The sequence below is a fragment of the Papaver somniferum genome, unplaced genomic scaffold (assembly GCF_003573695.1).
Source record: "Papaver somniferum cultivar HN1 unplaced genomic scaffold, ASM357369v1 unplaced-scaffold_137, whole genome shotgun sequence".
Taxonomy (NCBI): domain Eukaryota; kingdom Viridiplantae; phylum Streptophyta; class Magnoliopsida; order Ranunculales; family Papaveraceae; genus Papaver; species Papaver somniferum.
Genome location: NW_020622934.1, coordinates 5509985 through 5530879, shown reverse-complemented (window position 1 = coordinate 5530879; position 20895 = coordinate 5509985). Strand labels below are relative to the sequence as shown.

The 20895-nt window shown below is 37.3% G+C and overlaps 2 protein-coding genes across 2 annotated transcripts; both read left to right on the top strand.

Moving 5' to 3' along the window:
* The first annotated feature begins 11843 nt into the window (after nucleotides 1-11843).
* Nucleotides 11844-12188, top strand: LOC113334538 (uncharacterized mitochondrial protein AtMg00820-like). The gene has a single exon (XM_026580771.1). The coding sequence runs from the start codon at nucleotides 11844-11846 to the stop codon at nucleotides 12186-12188; it is 345 nt and encodes a 114-aa protein (XP_026436556.1).
* Nucleotides 12189-12239: 51 nt separating this feature from the next.
* Nucleotides 12240-13097, top strand: LOC113334537 (uncharacterized mitochondrial protein AtMg00810-like). The gene has a single exon (XM_026580770.1). It carries the CDS (start codon nucleotides 12240-12242, stop codon nucleotides 13095-13097), a length of 858 nt encoding a protein of 285 aa, XP_026436555.1.
* The last annotated feature ends 7798 nt before the right edge of the window (nucleotides 13098-20895 follow it).

The following is a 20895-nucleotide window of genomic DNA, read 5'->3' as shown; positions in this document are numbered from 1 at the left end:
AATCTAACAATACAGAATATTGAGAACAAAATAGACACATAAATGCGTCTATCAAATACCCCCAAACTTATTATTTGCTAGTCCTCGAGCAAAACTAAAAAATAAAACCGAGTTAATCTCGGGTGGGTTTAACAGAGGTGTACCCACAAAAACCATGACTTCTAATTGGTCACAAGTATCCAAAGAGCTATGAGGACATACATATTCTCAACCTATCTCCAAGTAACTAGAATGCCAGAGAAATTAAAGGTGTCACCTCTAAAGCTGACTGAAGAAAAGGGGAGACACATCCGCACGACTGCTAGATAAAGAGATATCCGCTACACAGCTAGATAAACATTGTAAGATGCGTCCGCTGCTTTACAGCTGGATAAGATTAGGAGAGAGATAAAGATGAGAGGGACATCTGCTACACAGCTGGACTAATTACGTGTGATGAGTTAAACCAGTGCTAGAAAGATCTTGTGCCATATTGAAAGCAGACTAACAAAGCAACCAAAATGCATCTTTCTTCGACTCTCTCACAGTGCTCAGTAGAAATAACGTCTTCTTCGGTCTTCAACTGTTGATGATAAACTCTCGAACCTCATAGAACCTTGACAATTAACTCTTCTCTTCGATTTGTTGCTTGACTTATAAATTTCTTCTTCCCTATGGCCTTATTGAACAAAAAGAACGTAATGATTTTTTTTTTTTTCATTTTTCATTTTTTTTTTTACATGGCCATGAGAGAAGGACTTTAGAACTTGGATCTTCACAACTTGTGATGTCTTGATATCATGAACTTCAACAACTTATATCATTTGCTCTTGTACTTCATGTAACTAAGTCTTCAACTTTGATTTTTGAATTATTCTTTTCTATTGTTGCTTCTAAACCTTAAACGTCTTCAACTTTTTCATAAATTTTGATGTCACTCCGCTTGTTGATGATGATAAGTTTCTACTGAGAGAGAGTCGTAATACAGTAACTATGATTACATTGTGAGGTTGCTTTGTCTTTCTGGCATTTCCTGACCTACTTGCCTTTCCATCATGGATGGTTAGGTCCATCACGGTTACCCTCTAAAAGGAACAAGTTCTCTCCTGAATTTCAAAGATCTCAATGTCTTTTTCTCTAATGTCTCAATAAGTTGTTATCCATAGCATTCCAATTTCTATCTTTTCGGTGAGAAACAATATGTAAACTTAGCTAACCGGATACCATGTGACGCTAGAAGTTTCAAAAGTGCAACTAAAAAGTTCTTCCCCACCCCCAAACTTAAATCTAACATTGTCCTCGATGTTCTAAATATAAAATTAAAAGCATGAACAATGAGAAACTGTTACCACTTGAAGAAAAAGAGTTAAGGAAAGATATTACCATGTTGCATGAGATTGGGTTACCTCCCAAGAAGTGCTAAGTTTAAAGTCTTCAGCCAGACTTAGGAAAGGATTAGTCAACTCGAACCATAAAGTAACAGTCGAAATAACTGTGGGTCTTCAAAACGAAATAGAGCTGACCAAAGGAAACTACAATAACCCAAGAAAGTGAACAAGGATAGCATGCCCTTATCTAGTTTCCTGATTAAGATATTTATATCTAATTGTGGTTCAGGTTCAGGTTCTATGAAAGGGTCTAAATAAAATATTTTCCTCGGATGCATTTCCTCATAGGTTGGATCCAAATTATTAGGTCCTAGAGTCTGGAAAAACTCAAATAAGAACTTAGAATCACAAAATAATAATAACCTAAATAACTGAGGATCCTCTAAGTCAATCAGGTTTAACTTACATAATTGACCACAGTGAGAGTAGTGGTCATTCTTAAGCAAATGTGTCGATTCTAATTTCCTAAGGCATTTAGGTCTAGTCTCACAACTTAATATTAGACACATTTGGAATATAAACGTTCCCACAGTTGGAAGAAAACTATTTGGTGGGAATACAAAGTCAATCTGGGGATCATAGCCTGGGCAAACCACATCAACCAGAGGATGGGTTTCTAACGACTGAACTCCTTCATGGACATCATTAGGCTCGGGAAAACGAGTATGAAGGTAATCTTGTAAAATGGTCGAGGCACAGATATCAAGTCCTAAGTGTAGGGAATTTCTGAGAGTTAAAGGTAAGGCACTAGGGAAGTGATAATCACCCCCAAACTTAGAGTTTTCAGTGTCTCTAGATAGACCTCTAATTATTTCTTGAATTTCCGTATCTTCAGAGTCCTTAAAATATTCAAGAGATTCTTCTAAGTTATTATCAGGTAGTGCATCTTTACTCATCTCTACGGGTCTATCTTCTTCTTCCAAGAATATTGTTTCTAAGTTGTTAGACTCTAAAACAGTATTTTCGAAATGAACCCGTTCCTCTAAACCACTATCGGCTTCGTAATCAAAAGGAAAATCTACATCGTCTAAAACGGTGGTATCCCTAATCAAATCCTCGTCCTTTTGAATAGGTGAATAATCATAAAAATTATTTGGATTTGAACTAGAAATAATATAATCACTATACAGCTCAATTGGATTACTAGACTCCTGATCATTATGCCTACATATTTCAGATTCTTCATTACTGCTATCCTCACCATCATAGTACGAAGATGATTGAACCTTATCTAAATAAGTAGTGTCTTTTATTCTAACCTCGTCCTCTAAATTAGGCAAATATTCACTATTTACATCAAGGGTAAAATTGGAAACACTATTTTGGAAATTTAGATCTTTTAGAGAAGTTCTATTCTGGGTCTCTAACAAAAGATTTTGGGACGACTCACATGAATTCCTTATGGTATCGTGTATAAAAGGTTCACTCATGGGTGCATTTTGTTTATTCATTTCTAACACAAACCTATTTGTATTCTCAGTTAATTGTTTGAGAGACTCTTCTAGAGGAAGAACAGGTTCAGAAGGATCATAATAGGGACTAGTTTTCAATAGTTTGATTGTATCCTCTAGAGACAAAGAACTAGTACTATAATCTTCTTGCTCGTAAGACTGATGCATGTTTGGATAGTAATTGAGCTCACCAGGGTATGACCCATATCCTTCCAAAGGATGGCGTTCCCAACCACTATTCCCAACATGGTCATAAAAAGGATGATGTCCATATTCAAATTCAGGTCGATACTCATTGTATTGGCTTCTATCATACCAGTTCGACATTCTTAATTGCAATGGAATTCTACACAACCACAAACAAGGCCGACTCGACTCCACCAAAACAAACCTAAAGATTTCTAGCAAACAAAAAGCATGATGGCTCCACTTAGATTGTTTCTAGACCAGCTTCTATATTTTGAAAGGGAATTCGTTGCAATTTGAGCAAACCCCTCTGGAATCAATCCGAGTCAAAGTAAGTTGAACTGAGGCGAGGGAAGCTCAGTGGAGCTTTGATACCCAAGGCCTCACCGCTATCACAAGGCGGCGCAGTCACGCATTCAACTCACAGAAACCATCATGAACTTTGGAGTGTGCTTAAAGAGCAACCAATATTTTTCGAACGAGTTTCGTATTAAGCTCGTTACCCTATCGGTCTCGTTCTATTCCAAATTTTAAGCTTGGGTTCGCGTTAGGTTTCGTTTTCCTAAGGCAGGCAAGAAGATAGCGGTGATGAAATCCAAACCCTTATCTTGTATTGGCCAGGCCTTGCCCTTTACTAGGAATTTAAAAACAGTCCAAATTCGTCCTCAATCAATGAATCACCTTAAGGAATACAGTAACTCGCTTACAAGAGATTCGCGAGTGTTTCGATGGACTTACCTCCCGTACCAGACGGGGGATGAACCGTTGAAGTCGACTCGGGCCACGAATCCTATGTCATGTACGAACCCGAGGGGCCGAGACGATATAGTAATCGTCGTCCTTCCCTGCACACAGTTTATATAATTTTTTATTTTTTTTCTTTAATAATACCCTTCCGTAGGGTTAAAAAAATAAAGTCCAATTGTTTAAAGTCCAAAGTCCAAAATAAATAATAATAAAAAAAAATTACAGTTTTCCTCACACACTCTAAAAAAATTAAAAATTAAAAATTAAATCCTAAAATTGTCCTTTTTTTTCTCTTTTCGCTTTAAGCTTTTTCCTCTCCAAGTCCTTAGTGCTCCACTTCGAACCTGTAAATCAAAGAAAAAAATACAAAGTAAAAAGGAACAAATAATAAAAAAAAAATCTAAAAAAAATAAAATAAATCTATATACAAGTCCGCGTCGGCGACGCCATTTTGTTATAGTTTTGAAAGTGGTAGTAAAAGTTCGTTGCTCGGACTTGTAAAGATTTAAAAATAAAAATATATACAAAAAATATTAACACTGGTGCGAGAAACTGGGGCTTAGGATTCGGCCAAATTCATTTCTTAAATGGTTCAGAAATTAATTCTAGGCAATTATAATTCAAAACAAAATGAATATTAACTATATTCTTTGCCAAAGTAGATTTTATAAAATATTACTTGTATTTCTTAAGCATGGCATATCAAAAATCCCTAGGACTAAGCATAAACCATCAAATGAAATCACAAATAATTAATTAAAATCTTAATTCAATTAAAATTGGTGCAAAAAGTAAATAAAGAATTAAATAAAATTACCACATGGATGAATTAAGGCTTCCTCCGTCGCCCCAGTGTTGGGGTTTAGCTCCTCATATTAATCATAATCTCAAAATACATGTGTAAAACTCAAAAGTTGATTAAAGGGAGTAAAACAATTGAACAGAAAAATTGCAACAGAAATAACTGTTGCAAAGGCGTTGTTCAACTGTTACGAGAAGAACGATACAAATGTTATGTTGTTGCAATACCCAAATTACGACCCATACTGCGACCCACAGCTCTGCGTCGTAAACACTGTTAGAGAAAGACTGTCTATGCAAGTCCGTTCTTCGTGTTCTTGGCCTTCATCAGTGGCAGCAGCAGCAGAAACTCAACTCGTGATTTCTGCTTCCTGCGCTCTCCTATCTTCTCCCAACTCTCGACCACTCTTCTTAGCAACCAGGGAAACCTATTTATACTCAACAGGGCGAATAAATCATGCGCAATAACTCCAAAAATCCTGTCATCACTCGGCAGTGAAAGAAAATATTCTCGAGTATTTTATTTCGATTTTCTTCCCTTGCACGCGTCTGTAGATGTCGACACTATCCCAACATGGTCGTATAGTATCCTGAGAGAATATCTACCAAAACCTAGTGTTATCTTCTCCCATATCTTTCCTTTTATCATACGTAACTGCCAAAACAGAACCCATATTCCCGTCTCTCTGTTTAGCTCAGTCCGGCTATTCTAGCCCAAGTTCATCGATCAAAACAGACGTACCAGGCCTGTTAACTCCATTCAAGCTAACCCAATGGTTTCCAGCTATTGAATCTCGTTAAAACAGCCCAAGAATTCAAGTCAAAAATCTGTTCGATGTGTGCAATTTTTCCCGCCAATTTGCATGATTTGAATTTTGAAGATGGTTGCCCCCTATCCTCTGATGGGGTGCCAATAGCAATTGGGGCTGAAATAAAATTATTGGGGTGGAAACATCCAAAATTTGGGTGCCTTTAGTAATTTTCCCGGGACTTTTTCCGCATTTTTTTCGGGGTTCCTCCGGGGTATTTCTGTGGCGCTTCCGGCATACTTTCGGGGTACTTCCATACATTTCCCCGGGGTGTAAAACACCACTTTTTGAGCCCATTTCGCCGCAAGGGCTTATTTCTCTAAAAAATCTACAAAATCACAAAATAACACAATAAGTACTTAATCGAGTCTAACAATACAGAATATTGAGAACAAAATAGACACATAAATGCGTCTATCACATAGTCTGCATATGCACCTTCAACCAAGTACCCCTCCCTATATATGTCTTAATGGAATTTCTACAAGTATGTTTAGGGAACCAAAATGACATGCCTGCTTCACTGTTCATCGCAACACTCCTTTGGCCATCCCTCTGTGGCTGATGCACAATGATTGTGCACCACTCATTCTGCCAGCCCTCTATGTCCTAATGCACAATGATTGTGCAATATTGGCTCTAGGCCAATAACTTTCGTAATGCGTAATGATTACGCTGCAAGCTCAAGGTTACCCACCCAACTGGCCTAATGCATCATGATGATGCAACATTGACCCTTTGACAAATGCCAAACATAATGCGCCATTTTGGCGCGATATTTTCCTTAAGGCAATCTACCGCGTACCACGCAACAAAAACTCTAGATGAAGTCTCATCTCAGGCCATGACGCATCTTTTAGTATGCGCCATGCTAAAACACAGGGTGTTACACTCTTCACCCCTTTAAAGAATTTCGTCCTCGAAATTCAAAACCAAAAACTATTGTGGACAATCTCTTCGGTTTGGATTTCCTGAGCAAAAGTCCTATACCAGATGCTCAAAAATCACGGGTTTCTTCAAGTTATCGTGAACAACAATTTAGACCTTCTGAGAAACCATCCCATACCGCCTTCCCATGAATCCAAAAGTGCCCACAACAATACCAAGAATCGCAATTGGCCAGTGCCAGGAATCCAAAAGTCCGGACAGGTTGCGTGTTGTTACGATAGCTTGTACTTAGTCGTGTACCTGTATAAGAAGAGACTTTTATCTTCTTGTTCGTTAATGAGAATACTTTTTAGGTTTCATTCTAATTCAACCATGGTATCAGATAGAGAAACACAGTTTCTCTGGTAGGATCTTGGTCACCGTTTTCCGCTACTCAATAAATCTCTTCAAGATTTCTCCTCTTCATCAAATCTCAGGTCTTTTTTATTGTTCTTCATCTTTCTCTTCTTAATCTTCTCTCGATATTGATTGTTTTTACCTCAGATCTAATTTTGTTTTGTCTGTAAATCTTGAATCATTCAAGATTTTTCATCAAATTCTATGGAAAATCCAACTGCTTTTTTGAACTCTAAGGTTCCATTAGATCAATTATCCATCATTGTTCATCTTAAACTTATAGATGAAAACTTCTTGACATGGAAATCTCTTGTTCTTCATGTCATTCGCAAATTCAAGATATTGAAATATCCTGATGGTTCTTTCCCTTGTCTTGTTCAATTCACATCTCCAAGAAATGAAATCAATGGAATCGAAAATCTTCTCTACTCAGACTGGATGGATGATGATGCAACTATCATTCTGTGGCTCAATTCAACAATATCAGATTTCGTGATTGCATATTTTGCTTCAGTTTCATCTTTCGTTGAGTTGTGGAAGTGTATTAATTATCGATTTTCTCATGTTTCTTCAACACATTCAATTCAATTGCGCACCAAAATTCTCTCTATTAAACAAGGTGATAAAAAAATTCCTTGTCTTCTGAATGAGATTAAACTATTTTCAGATCAACTTGCAGTTGTTGGATCTCAAGTTTTCGATGATGAATTGGTTGTCATCACTCTTGGTGCTTTATCTGCTAAATATGTTTCATTTTCTACATCTATTCGTATTATATTTCCTCTTGTGTCTAGTATAGAACTTCATAATTTACTTCTCAGTGAGGAATCCATAGTTATTGCACGATCTAAAGCTTTACATGAAGAATCCACTAATAGAGCCTTTGTTTCTCAATATGGTCACTTTCGTGGTTCTGGTAGAGGTGTTGGTCGTGGTTATCAGACAAATAACTTCAAAGGTCGTGGTAGAAGTCAGTTATTCTCAGGAAGAAGTTTATCCCAAGGTTTGTTACCTTCTCCTACATCTCAATCTATCTCTAGACCTTCTACTTCAGAAATATCATCAGGAGATCGTCCAACATGTCAAATCTGCCGCAAATATGGTCATGATGCTCGTGAATGTTGGAATCGCCTCAACTTTGCTTACCAAGGAAATGATCCACCAAGAAACATTCAAGCAATGCTTGCTTCTGCTAATATTTTTGGGGAAAATCCATGGTACATGGACTCAGGAGCTACAAATCATTTAACTGGTGATGCTACTAATCTGGATACTTCTACCTCAACATCTTATCCTGGTAATGAAATGGTTACTACATCTAATGGTTAAGGTATGTCTATCTCTGGTCATGGTTCTAGCACTTTATCTTTCCCTTTAAAAAAATTCCATTTAAATAGAATTCTTCATGTTCCTAAAGCCTCACATAATCTCATCTCAGTTCATAAGTTTGTTAGAGACAATTCTGAAAAAGCGGGGGTCTAACAACACCACCCAATATTTCGCTTAGCAATATGTATGGACTAAATCCAGTATAATTTGCTAGAGAATCAACTAGACAGTCAGACTCAATCTAGACTAAAGTATATCGATGAGTTAATATCTCTCTCTTATTTTGATTTACTCAAACTAATAGAAATTATTGAGTTTTTAATAAAACACAAGGAATAACTTGGACGGTACCAAAAACCAATATCCAAGGATCAATCAATGACAATCAACAACCAAGGTTGGATTACTCTAATTGATGATCTAACGCACAACCTGTATTATTTCAATTATAAAGATAAAACAATATAATGTGGAAATTGAAATAACACAAACACCAGAAATTTTGTTAACGAGGAAACCGCGAATGCAAAAAAAACCCGGGACCTAGTCCAGGTTGAACACACACTGTATTAAGCTGCTACAGACACTAACCTACTCCAAGCTAACTTCGGAATGGATTTTAGTTGAACCCCAATCAATATCCCACTGATCCAAGGTACAGTTATGCTCTCACGCCTCTGATCCCAGCAAGATACTGCGTACTTGATTCCCTTAGCTGATCTCACCCACAACTAAGAATTGCTACGATCCAAAATCACAGGATTTGACAGTAAACAAATCTGTCTCACACAGACAAGTCTATCAAAGGATCAATCTGTCTCCCACAAATGAACCCTGAAGTTTTTGTTCCGTATTTTGATAATAATCAAGGTGAACATGAACCAATTGATAATCCGGTCTTATATTCCCGAAGAACAACCTAGAGTTATCAATCACCTCACAACAATCTTAATCGTATGGTAGCGAAACAAGATGTTGCGGAATCACAAACGATGAGACGAAGATGTTTGTGATTACTTTTTATATCTTTCCTATCGGAGATGTCAATCTCAATCCAATCAATCTGATTGTACTCGTACGATAGAAGATGCAAGATCAGATCACACAACTACGATAAAAGTAGTATCGGTCTGGCTTCACAATCCCAATGAAGTCTTTAAGTCGTTAACCTGGTTTTAGAAGAAGAAAACCAAAGGTTAAAGGAGAATCGACTCTAGTACGCAAACTAGTATCACACGTAAGGTGTGGGGATTAGTTTTGCACAATACTAGATGTCTCCTTTATATAGTCTTTCAAGACAGGGTTTGCAATCAATGTTAGCTTAGTAACAAAGCATTCAATATTCACCGTTAGATGAAAACCTGATTTATATTCAAGCTAATATTTCTCAACCGTTGGATCAAAAATTTAGCTTGTTACACACACTTGACAATGCATGCTTCGAGGTTTGTTAACCGTACCCAAACGTATGCACTTGTTGGTTCAATAATAGTTAACCAAAAGGTTATCCATATGAGAATTTCATATCAACCATGTTCTTCTTCACCATAACTAGTTCAAATGACTTCAAATGAACTAGTTAGGGAGTTGTTAAATTGCAAGGAAATCTTATGTACTACACAAGACACAATTGAAGCAAAGATGGTTTGATTCACTTGAATCGTTTCATGAACTTTTATAGCCACGGTTTGCAAACTGCATTCCTTAGTCTTTTTAAGTTTAAGTTCAGAAATCATCTTCAGATATATAACCTTCTTAAGTTCGTAGACCAGGTTCGCAGACTTAAGCAACATGGCAGAGTTTACAAACACCAGCAGAAAATCTCGGCAAAGACCTTTCGCTGGTTCGCGGACTGGTACTCACACAACTAGTTTGTCAACTCCAGCAGAAATTTCTTGGGATGAGAAGTTCGGCAGTTCGCGGACTTGGCAACAATCCATTCTTCCAGTTTCTCTTAATCAACAAAGTTCGCAAACTTTGGTTCAAGGAATAGGACTTATACATAAATGTGTTTCCACAATAATGCTTATGTCCATCATTGGTTATGTAATCTAAACTCTCATTTCAATCATTCAAACATTCTTAGAGGACGTTATATAGTTGTTACACCATTTCTCGTTAAAGCAATTTTCAAAGTGATTGAAACATATAATGACTTTCGTCACTAAGTAAATATAAACTTGATCGAAGTTAAAAGCTTGCCAATACATATTTCGAGATATATATAGGCGAGGTATACTCGGCTCGAAATACCAAATGTGTATAATCCAAGTCTATATATATAGCATACGACTTCTTGTCTCAAAGAGTAGGAGATAGAGTAGATAGATAAGTTAAAGTCTTCACATACCTTTTTGTCGAAAAGTTCCACCGGTTCCTTGAGTAGTTTTTCTACTTGTATGATGAATCACCATGAAGTCCTTGAGCTCAACTACACTTTCTATCCTAGTCCGATACTTAGCTATAATAGACTAGAAATCAAGACTTATAGTTTTGATCATTAACATTGACAAACATGCTTGAGATAGCAACGCATGCGAGGTTGACCGAGCAATGCTCTAACAAATTCTTGTAATCTAACCTTTACCTCTACTGATTTTTTCATAAAGGACCTGAAATCAGGTAGGATTCTCTTCAGATGGCCTAGTGATAATGGTCTTTATCCAATACACAATCACATTTCTCACAAATCATGATCTTCCTATGTTGCTGCCTCTTCTGAAGTTTAGCATTGAAGATTAGCACATCCCTCTTTTGAATCTTTTAGTAAAATATGTAGAACAATAAAGCTTGACAATGTCATGTCAAAGCCCATTATGTGTAGTGAATGTCAATTGGGTAGATCTCATAAGCTACCTTTTCAAATATCAACTTCTACTTCAATGTTTCCTTTACAGTTGCTACATCTTGATGTTTAGGGTCCTGCTCCAATTAACTCTGTAAATGGTTACAAGTTCTATGTCAATATTATTGATGATTTTAGTAAGTTTTATTGGGTCTTTCCACTTACTGCAAAATCTGATTCTACTTATATATTTCTCAAATTCAAAACTACTATTGAGAATCAATTATCTACTACCATCAAAGTTATAAGAACTGATGGTGGTGGTGAACTTGTAAACCATGAACTTGACCTTTTTCTTGTGGTATTCTTTATGAACTCACATGTCCCCATACACCAGAACAAAATGGTCTGGCTGAATTCATACACAGACATCTTCTTGACATTACAATAAATTTTCTTATACAAGCTAGTCTACCTCTATCCTTCTGGTTTGATGCTCTAGCTACTGCAAATTATACTATCAATAGGCTTCCCACAAAATCGTTACAGTCACTCTCTCCTTTTGAGAAATTGTTTAATAAACAACCTGATTATCAATTTTTAAAGTCTTTTGGTTGTATTTGTTTTCCCTGGCTCAAGCCTTATGTCTCTAATAAACTACAAACTAGAAGTACTAAGTGCATCTTTCTAGGATATAGCTCTCAAAGTAAAGGCTATAAGTGTTTGGATCCTATTTCATATAAAGTTTATGTTTCAAGACATGTTATTTTTCATGAAAAAGTATTTCCCTGCTCTTTTCTCACTTCCACTACTGATCTTAGTGATGTTTTTTCTAAATTTGACAGGCATGTTACTCTTCTGGATTCTTCATCATCTATAATATCATCTCATCCACCACTTTCTATTCCACATTCTACTTCTGTCATCTCAGACACTCCATCTTCTGCTTCTCTTCCTGATATTTCTCCACCAACTCAAGTGTGCTATAACTACTAATACTCATACTATAACCACTAGATCTAAGAACCATATCTACAAACCTAAAGTTATTTTCTCCACTAAGCATTCTTTACCAGGTGCTTATATGGCAACCATTGAACCTCCTACACCAACATTCTACTCTCAAGCTAAGAAGAATCATGTTTGGTGTGTTTCTATGGATGAAGAACATACTGCTCTTCTTGAAGTTGATGCTTGGACCAAAGTACCTCCACATCCTTCACAAAATTTAGTGGGCTGCAAATGGGTTTATAAGGTGAAACATAAAGCAAATGGTATTATTGAAAGACATAATGCTAGGCTTGTTGCCAAGGGTTATCATCAACTTAAGGGTCTTGATTACACAGATACTTTTAGTCCTGTGGTGAAACCAACAACTATCAGAATTGTCCTAGCTCTGGATGTGAATTTAAATTGGGATATCAAATAACTTGACATAAGCAATGCTTTTCTGCATGGAGATCTTAAAGAAGATGTTTATATGGTACAACCTTCAGGCTATGAAGATAAAGACCATCATAACTGTGTTTGTAAACTAAACAACTCCTTATATGGTTTGAAGCAAGCACCAAGGGCTTGGAATGAAAAGCTTGCATATGCTCTTATCTCTCCTGACTTCAAACCATCTCTAGCTGGTCCTTCTTTATTTGTTCAGAAATTGGGGTCCAAGCTTACTATCATGCTTGTTTATGTGGATGACATCATTATTACTAACAATGATGTTTCTCACTGCAAAAAACATATTCTTCATTTGAGTACTCTTTTTCGTGTAATAGACCTTGGATCTCTACATTTTTTTCTGGGATTGCAGGTTACCAGAAATGCCAAAGGTCTATTTCTCTGCCAAACAAAGTATTCTATTGATCTTCTTCTGAAATGCAATCTTGTTGGAATCAAACCTTGCTCATCTCCTTGTCCTGCAAACTTCAAACTTTCTGCTTCAGATGGGGATCTTCTATCCAGTCTTACAGAATACAGGTCTTTAGTTGGCTCATCACAATATCTCACATGGACAAGACCTGACATCATTTATGCAGTCAATCAAATCTGTCAATTTATGCATGATCCAACTATTGCCCATCTTCAGGCTGCTAAGAGAGTTCTCAGGTACATCAAAGGCACTCTTGGACATGGTATTGTATTCTCCAAAGGATTTAGCGCTTTACAAGGCTACACTGATGCTGACTGGGATGGTAACCCAGATGATAGAAGATCAGTGAGTGGATATTGTATCTTTTTTGGAGGAAATCCAATTTCTTGGTCATCTAAGAAACAACCTACTGTGTCAATAAGTAGTACAGAAGCAGAGTACAAGTCTCTTGCTTCTACTGTTGCATAAGTCCTTTGGATCTGTCCCATTCTCAAGGACCTTTACATTTTTATTCCTGCTCCTCCTTCTATTGCCTGTGACAATAAAAGTTATATTTCTTTGGCCTCAAATCCAGCCTTTCACAACAAAATCAAATATCTAGCTCTCAATTTCCATTTTGTGAGAGAATTGGTTCAGTCCAAAAACTTACAGGTTGTTGATATCTCTACATTACAACAGGCAGCAGACATATTCACTAAAGGTCTCAGTACTCCTAGATTTGAATTCTTAAAACACAAGTTGAAGGTGCTGAAACCACTTCAGCTTGAGGGGGGCTAGTGATAGCATGTATGTATGAGTGTGTATGTTTTAAACTCAGGCGATGTTTAATAACTGTGTGTGTCTGTAAAGGGTATGCCCTGAGTCTATTTTGTGTGTAACTTTAGTCCTTTTGTCCGTACAGGTTGCTTGCTGTTATGACAGCCTGTACCCAGTCTTGTACCTGTATAAGAAGAAACTTTTCTCTTCTTTGTTCATTAATGAGAATACTTTTGAGGTTTCATTCTAATTCAACCAGTCTCGACCCTTGTTAGTTCGGCATGCTCAATATTCTAGAGAGGAAGATTTAGATATTTGCAGAAACTATGTGTTACAAACTCAGCTTGCTGCAGCAAAAACACCAAATATGTATTTGTGGCAGCGCATTTATGAAAAGCTCAGCAGTGATACTGATAAAGTCGTCGTGCTATATTCGAACAACTATGTTGTTGTGCATATTGTGATCAATGTAATAAAAACGACGCCAAGGATATCTATCCACTCTCTGTCGAACTGGACGGGGTACCTAACTTTTTGTAACCGCCTCTCATTCTGTGATATCTAAATTGGTATTGACGCCATGGAAAATGACCTAAAATTAACTCTGGTTCAGCAACTAAACTCGGCGAACCAAACTCTGGAGCACGATTTTTTTCCCCAATTGATATCTAAAGCAGCCGACGGTATTATTTCGTTTTGATAATTTTTTTTCCCTTAAAGGGTTTATAATGTTCATCGTTTTGTTAACTAGTTTTACTAAGAATTGTAGAGAACAAGTAGAAGTTTTTGTTTAGAAAAATAAGAAAGCAGAGAATGGTGTGGTGTGGTACACGTGAAAATAGTTGAAATAGATGAGTTTATAGTATTTAGAAAATAGAGTCGTTGGCAAGCTAATCGTTCCCGCGGCTCAAGTTCATCTGCCAACGTCGAGTGTTTCTTATGTGTTGTCGCTGATTAAGTTTCCCATAGTGGAAAAACACTTGTATTCATCTATGTGACTACGCAAAAACAATACTTGCAAATTCCCATAGGGTCTGCCCTTAGAAACAACTTCTTATATTCCAGATCCCTCACAAATATTCTTAAAAGTTGTTTATTTAGGTTTTGCTAGTGAAATCGAACGCACAATGCGCCAGCCGCTTGAACCATCCATTAGCATTTTAAAAATGATGTACATAGAACATATAGATTAGCATTATAAAAATGATGCATGTAGAGTCCTATAATTGAAGTTCTCTTAACATGGGACCACTTAACATCATCATGCCAATTTTTTTGGTTGCCTTGGTCTCAAAGGATACTTGTCAAAAGTTGTACGCATAGACATAAAGCGTATCTGGTAACTAAAAAATTACTAAAAATAAAAACCTATGTTTCTCCTTGCTAGTCGAGTTCTTCTTTCCCTCTTTCCATCTGCGCCATACTTCTTATATCCATCTATGTTTCTCCCCCTTATAGCAACTACCACAAATTCTTTCATCATTCATCATGTATCCTTCTATTCCTGTTCCTCTCTCTTTACCATTACCACCATAGTTTGTAGTTCTTCTTATTTTCTTTTAGTCTTTTTTTCCATCTAATCACAATCAGTTTCAAGCTTTCATCAAAAAAAGAAAGAGAAAAAACACCTGAATAGTTAGTAATATTTGTACATCAGAAAAATATTGGTAACAAAATAGGTCAGCCCAAAATAAATTAGTGTTAGTAACAATCACATCTAAAATACTTGTTAAAATTACATTTGAACTCTGCCAATTATGCTGAAAGAGTGAAAAGAAGTAGTATTGAAGTTCAAAAAGTTAAATTTGGGGTTTGGTTGTTGACATTTTGTGGATTTGGTTGTTTTAGCACGAAAAACATAATATAAAAATTATAGAAGCAATTTTAACTGTGATTGAAATGTTTGTTCGCTTCATAGGGAAGGAGGGGGAATTAAAAGGACAATGAGCAATAAACAGTTTAAACGAGGGATAATAATGTCCTTTCAAGTACAAACCAAATATATATCCCTTCGAAAATATGTGTTTCCTTTATATTAGTTAATATTAGTTAGATAGATTCTTTGGTGTCTTTGGGTGTCGTTGATTAAGATTTAGTTATTTGTAGAAACGATGTAGTACAAACTCAGCTTGCTTCGGAACAAGCACCAAGTGTGAATTTCTAGCAGAGAGGGTGCAAGTTTTAATTCAATGGTTTCCCATTAACTCAAATAAGGAGGAAGTCAAGGGTTCGATCCCCAATGTAAAGGTATGTTTTAGTATAGTTGGGTTTGGAGGTTGGGTTTGGTAGTGGGATCAGTATGACTGGATGGGTTCGGGTAGGAGCCCGGTTCGGCTTTCACGTATCAGAAAAAACAAAAAACAAAAAACTAACAGAGCATTTACGAAAAATTCTGCAGTGACACATGTAACCTGAGTGGTTGTGTTATATTTGAACAATTACGATACAGTGCTTTTTGTGATATACGAAATAAAACCCACGCCGATAATATTCATCTGCTCTCTCACGGACTGGGAGAGCTATCCATATATAAAAATACCCAACTATTTGTAACCGCCTCTCATTCTGTGATATCCAAATCGGTCTTGGCATTAATTTCAACAAAGATTAGACACAATATCTACAAGATAACAACTATTTTTTTCACGAATGCCATGAAAAATTATTTTTCCAGATTTTTCCTCAATATTATATCCTTCAGCATTGAAGACAATATTATGGCCTTTGCCATATATTTGACTTAATAAAGAAGATTAGCAGTCATGCCTTTGACGCAAGCAACATCATGAATTCCAGGCTTTCCAGTAAGTTTGATTGTCCCCTTTTTGTTAATGTAGTAACAACTCCCGTCTCCGAAGGTTACAGGTCACCCTTTAAAATCGTTTGCATTCACGAACCATAAAAGGTCACCTATCATGTGTCGGTTACAACCACTATCAAGAAACCAGTGAAAGGGTGAAGTGGATTTTAGAGCAAAAGCTCCCCTACTGACAATACTTTCCCTTTACAAGTGTTGATGGTAATTTTTAGTTCAGGGCGGAAACAGTAAAATATATTTTGAAAGATCCTAAAAACTCGGTTTTGGAAGCAAATTTTAATTTAGTTTCTAAAATTAACAGGGGTCCAGTTTTGGAAGATTCTAAACGAGATTCGGAAGGTGCTTATATCTTGCGAGATTTTCGTGAATCTCCGAGAGATTCAGGCTACAAATTCAGATGTTATTAATGAGCCAGCAAAGACTAGTAGGCCTGATTTTAACCGAAGTTTGGAAAGTAATAATAGCTTGGATAGGTCTGAATTGGGCGTTAAATCCAGCGTACAAGATAATAAAAATGTCTTCCGTGCAAAATTAGATTCCATGAAACAAAGGGATGTATCTCTTCTAGCTAAGGCAATGTTGGGCAATGTTGGAAGGTACGACGGATTTGGAGGGGAATATCTTAGATGCTGCTTCCCGGGGAATTAGCAGTTTGGGTCTCAAAGTTCAAAAGTAGGTCTCCTACACTTACTCAATTTAATGAAAATTAAGCTCAATATCCGATCAAGCTTGTACCTGGTATTTTTTTTCTGATGAAGATGATGAGGGGAAATTTAATGAAGATTTGAGGATTCAGACATCATGGGTACCATTTTTTCCGAGAATAAGTCCCATAAAAGGAGTAATAAAAAAAGAAGATTGAGAAAATAGATTATTCTTCTTCTTTTCTTTAAGTGATATTTTATTTTTGTAGTTTTTCATTTACGAGCATTTTGAGGCTTGTTATCATGTTATTTATTTTGCTCCTTAGGTTTATGGGGTTGGGGGGTCTTTGAGCCCCCTTGTAATTCTTGTAATTACGTTTTTGCTTTAATAAATTATCAGACTTCGCAAAAAAAAAAAAAAAAAAAAAAAACTAAAACCGTAAAATCCTATATTGATGTGCCTTCATTCTGTAAAGAAGTAGAGTCATTTAAAGCTGATGAGCGCCTATGCCTCTCTACTTACATATGCACTGAGTAATTATGTATCTTTATATACGAAATTTATTAGAACAATATTGGTGCATGTTGAAATAATCTCAAATATTCTATGAATTTTATTTAAGCTCCTGGTTGTATTATTCATTAATGCAGAGCCTGCTGAATATCTTTCCTGTGATGTGTTCTTAGCTGAACTCTCAATTCTGACATGATATGACGTTTAACGCACATTCTTAGCGAGTAGCATTAATCTCCCGAAGTGTATGAATTAAGATACGCATGAAGATACTTGATCAGAAACGTGCAAGCTGTGTCGATAGGACTAGATTTGCGCTACTTGCAAAAGTTAAAAATTAATGATTTTGTATCAACGTGCAAAATTCACTAAAATTGATTAATTTTCTGTCAGTTCACAAAACTTAATTTTTAACCTAATTTGTGTCAACTCACAAAAAAAATTAAAATTTTTTGCTTTCAAACTGAGCAAGTATGATATCTCGATCCATATTGGTCGAGAGTAAAACCTAGGCAAGCTAGGAATAGATCTAGTAGGAGTAAAATCCTACCGAAAGTTGAAAATAGGGAAAAAGGGAAACCGCAACTAATTGGGGCGGTGGAAAAAGAGGCACGTCCGCGCCACTTGGCCGATCGACTTACCCTAGCTTGCGCCTCCCATGGCCGACCGGCCTTGGTCCATATTGATGTCCGCGGGCCTCTCTTTCCTATCGATCAATCACATTGTTTCTATTTTATAAACTTTGCTTTTAATTAAAGATGAAAGTAGGCTGGTCGACGCGTTTAATTTCTTAAGAAAATAAATCTTGGCCACGCAAGACGGTCGCAAATTGATCACGACCACACGACTTGTCCAACTCCATTAATTAACCTCAACATATACAAGCTCGGAAAATAGGGTGTTGTTGAGATGACCTGCCACCCTCCTATTGTCTCGACCAACCACATCGTTCCTAACCTACCTTTTCCGTTCCAAATCATTGGCCAAAGCAGGCTAGTCGAGATGCTCATTTATATAAGAAATCAAATCTAAGCCATCCATGACAGTCGCAAAACTATCACCACCACACGACTTGGCCGACCGATTTAACAAGCTTGGTTCCCTCCTGGCGTGACCGAGCAAGCTCCATGATTCCCACCTGCGGGTCCCCTACCATTCTATCCAATCAGGTCGTTCCTAGCCTACTTGCTTTTCTCTGAATCGTCGCCTAAAGTAGGCTAGTCATATGGCTCATAAGAGTCTTAAATAAGTTAAACAATAACCAAAAACTGTCGCAAATAATCTCAAACATCCAACTTGGATAGCTGATTTGACTGGCTTATATTTAATTTGGGTCAACCAATGAGATGACATTATGGCTACCGGTCACCCCTCTCTTATAAGTACCGATCACCTCATTCCCCAAACTTGCATGTATGGCCCCAACAGTTGCTCAAAGACAGTCGGTCACGCTCCTTTCAATACCGCGAAATCCACGACTAACTCGAGCAGGCTCTATACAACGATGCTTTACATGCATCTATTATTTTGAGCTACTTGCTTGAAAAAAAAATGATATTTTCAAAGTAACGATTTCATAAATAATTTAATTACTTAACCTAGAAGCACCATTTTTGGGGTAAAAACTGATTCTGCTGGAAATGGTAAATTTGGGTGTGCCGCGGAGAAATATATATCCTAAACAAATGCACTGCACGGGAGTAATTTAGATTCGAAAGATCAATCTGTACAATTCTGGATTAAACCAAGAAATGATCGTTCCAGTCTTGCTTAGGTCACAAAATGAAGGAGAAGACTTGATCTTGGGGAGGGAAACGAAGAAGGTGTTGAGATCAGAATGGTTAACTCTGAAGGTGTGGTTTTTTATGACTTGTATCAGAATGTGGAACTTTCTTGCGGAATGTAAGCTATGAGTTCTTGGTGTTTTCTAGATACTTGTGTTGATAACACTTATTTTTGCAAATAGATTAAAAAACCTATTTATACAAGTCATAGTTTGAACGCACCTTGACCTCACAGGAAGTGGAAGTAGTTGAGTGATGGAGAAGTGGGATCGTTCAAAATATTAAAACCACGTCCCTACTATGAGGGGAAGACATTGGTTTACACCCACTACTTCTCTGTTGCCACTAACTGTCCTCATTTCCTGACACTTTCTTATAATGGGCGTGTTACACGCTGCATGTTGTAAACCTCCAGACCAACACCCTGATGAACATCCCCCAGTTTGTGACATGTTTAATGTCTCGAGTATTTTGTAGAAAAATATGCAGCAAGTTGCTGAGTGGGTCTTACTTGCAAGACCTAATTATTTTGACCAATAACGCGCAAGCTAGGTGGGGGGCGGTCATTTGTTACAAGTCAAGCCATGAGACTTGTGGCCTACCATCTTGGATCAGCTGTCAGGAGTTATCCATGTACATAAACTTGTTGCATTCACTGGTTCGGTGATTGACGAACCTATGGTAGCGACAATATTTGGGATCCGCCATTTCCTTTTTGGTTGGTGTACGTCTGAGAGGAGGTAGCTTGATGGCATCATCTTGAATCCATGCTTCTAGGAGTTCGATTACCTCTTCAATCAGAAACGGGAAGTCTAGAGCAGCCTCTCTGGTTTCTTGTTGTTGTGTAGGCGTCTTAGTCACAGCCTTCCGGGTTTGAGTTGTTTTTCCGTTGGTGCCACATGCTTGGTTTGTTATTCTGCAGCTTGAGATTTTCTTTTTTCTCATTCACTCACCACGCTTACAGAGGGTTGAGTTTTGTATTGTATGTCGCTGAGACGTATGTTCCCTCGAGTCTCTCGTGCGTCTTCATTCCTGGCGGGCCTGATCCTTTCTAGCAAGGCTGGTGCTGTTGTGGCCGACCGCTTGGCAGCTTCATGAAGTTCAGAGAATGTCTGGAAGCGCAGATTCTCTAGTAAAGCGCGATAGACGGGTACCATGCCATTAATGCACAACTCCACCAATTGATGTTCCGTCACGTTTGGATCATGGCAATCTAGCGCTTGAATTCTAAATCTCTTGACATAATCATTTGGATGTTCATTGTTTCACTGAAACATTTTCCCCAAGTCTGATAAAGTGAGTTACTGAGACACAAGGAAATATTTCTTGTAGAAAGCGGTAACCATTTCACACCAATTGGCTATGTTGTTTGGTGTAATGTTGTTGTACCAGGTGTAAGCTCTTTCAGTGAGTGATTTTGAGAATTCTTTCAGGCGGAGGACAAGGTTGTTTTCATACTCCCTTAGTGATTCCAAAAAACTAGAGATGTGTTCACGAGCGTTATCAGTACCGTCATAAAAGGAGAACTGGGGAGAGGAATATCCTTTTGGAAGAGGAATTATTTTCACATCGGGAGGATAAGGAGGCTGGCGTTGATGAATGGTAGATGGATTCTCCCCGCCTCGATTTTGGAGGAGTCGTTCCAGGTCCTCACGTGTGATAAAATTGGATTGTTGGTTCCTTTGTGATGGATGTTCAGGAGCTACTTGAACTTCTTTATACACAAAGACAAGTCATATTGAAGTACTTG

What these genes read in the sequence shown, in the direction of transcription:
- LOC113334538 (XM_026580771.1), top strand. Translation starts at nt 11,844, where the DNA reads ATGGCAACCATTGAACCTCCTACACCAACATTCTACTCTCAAGCTAAG.
- LOC113334537 (XM_026580770.1), top strand. Translation starts at nt 12,240, where the DNA reads ATGGTACAACCTTCAGGCTATGAAGATAAAGACCATCATAACTGTGTT.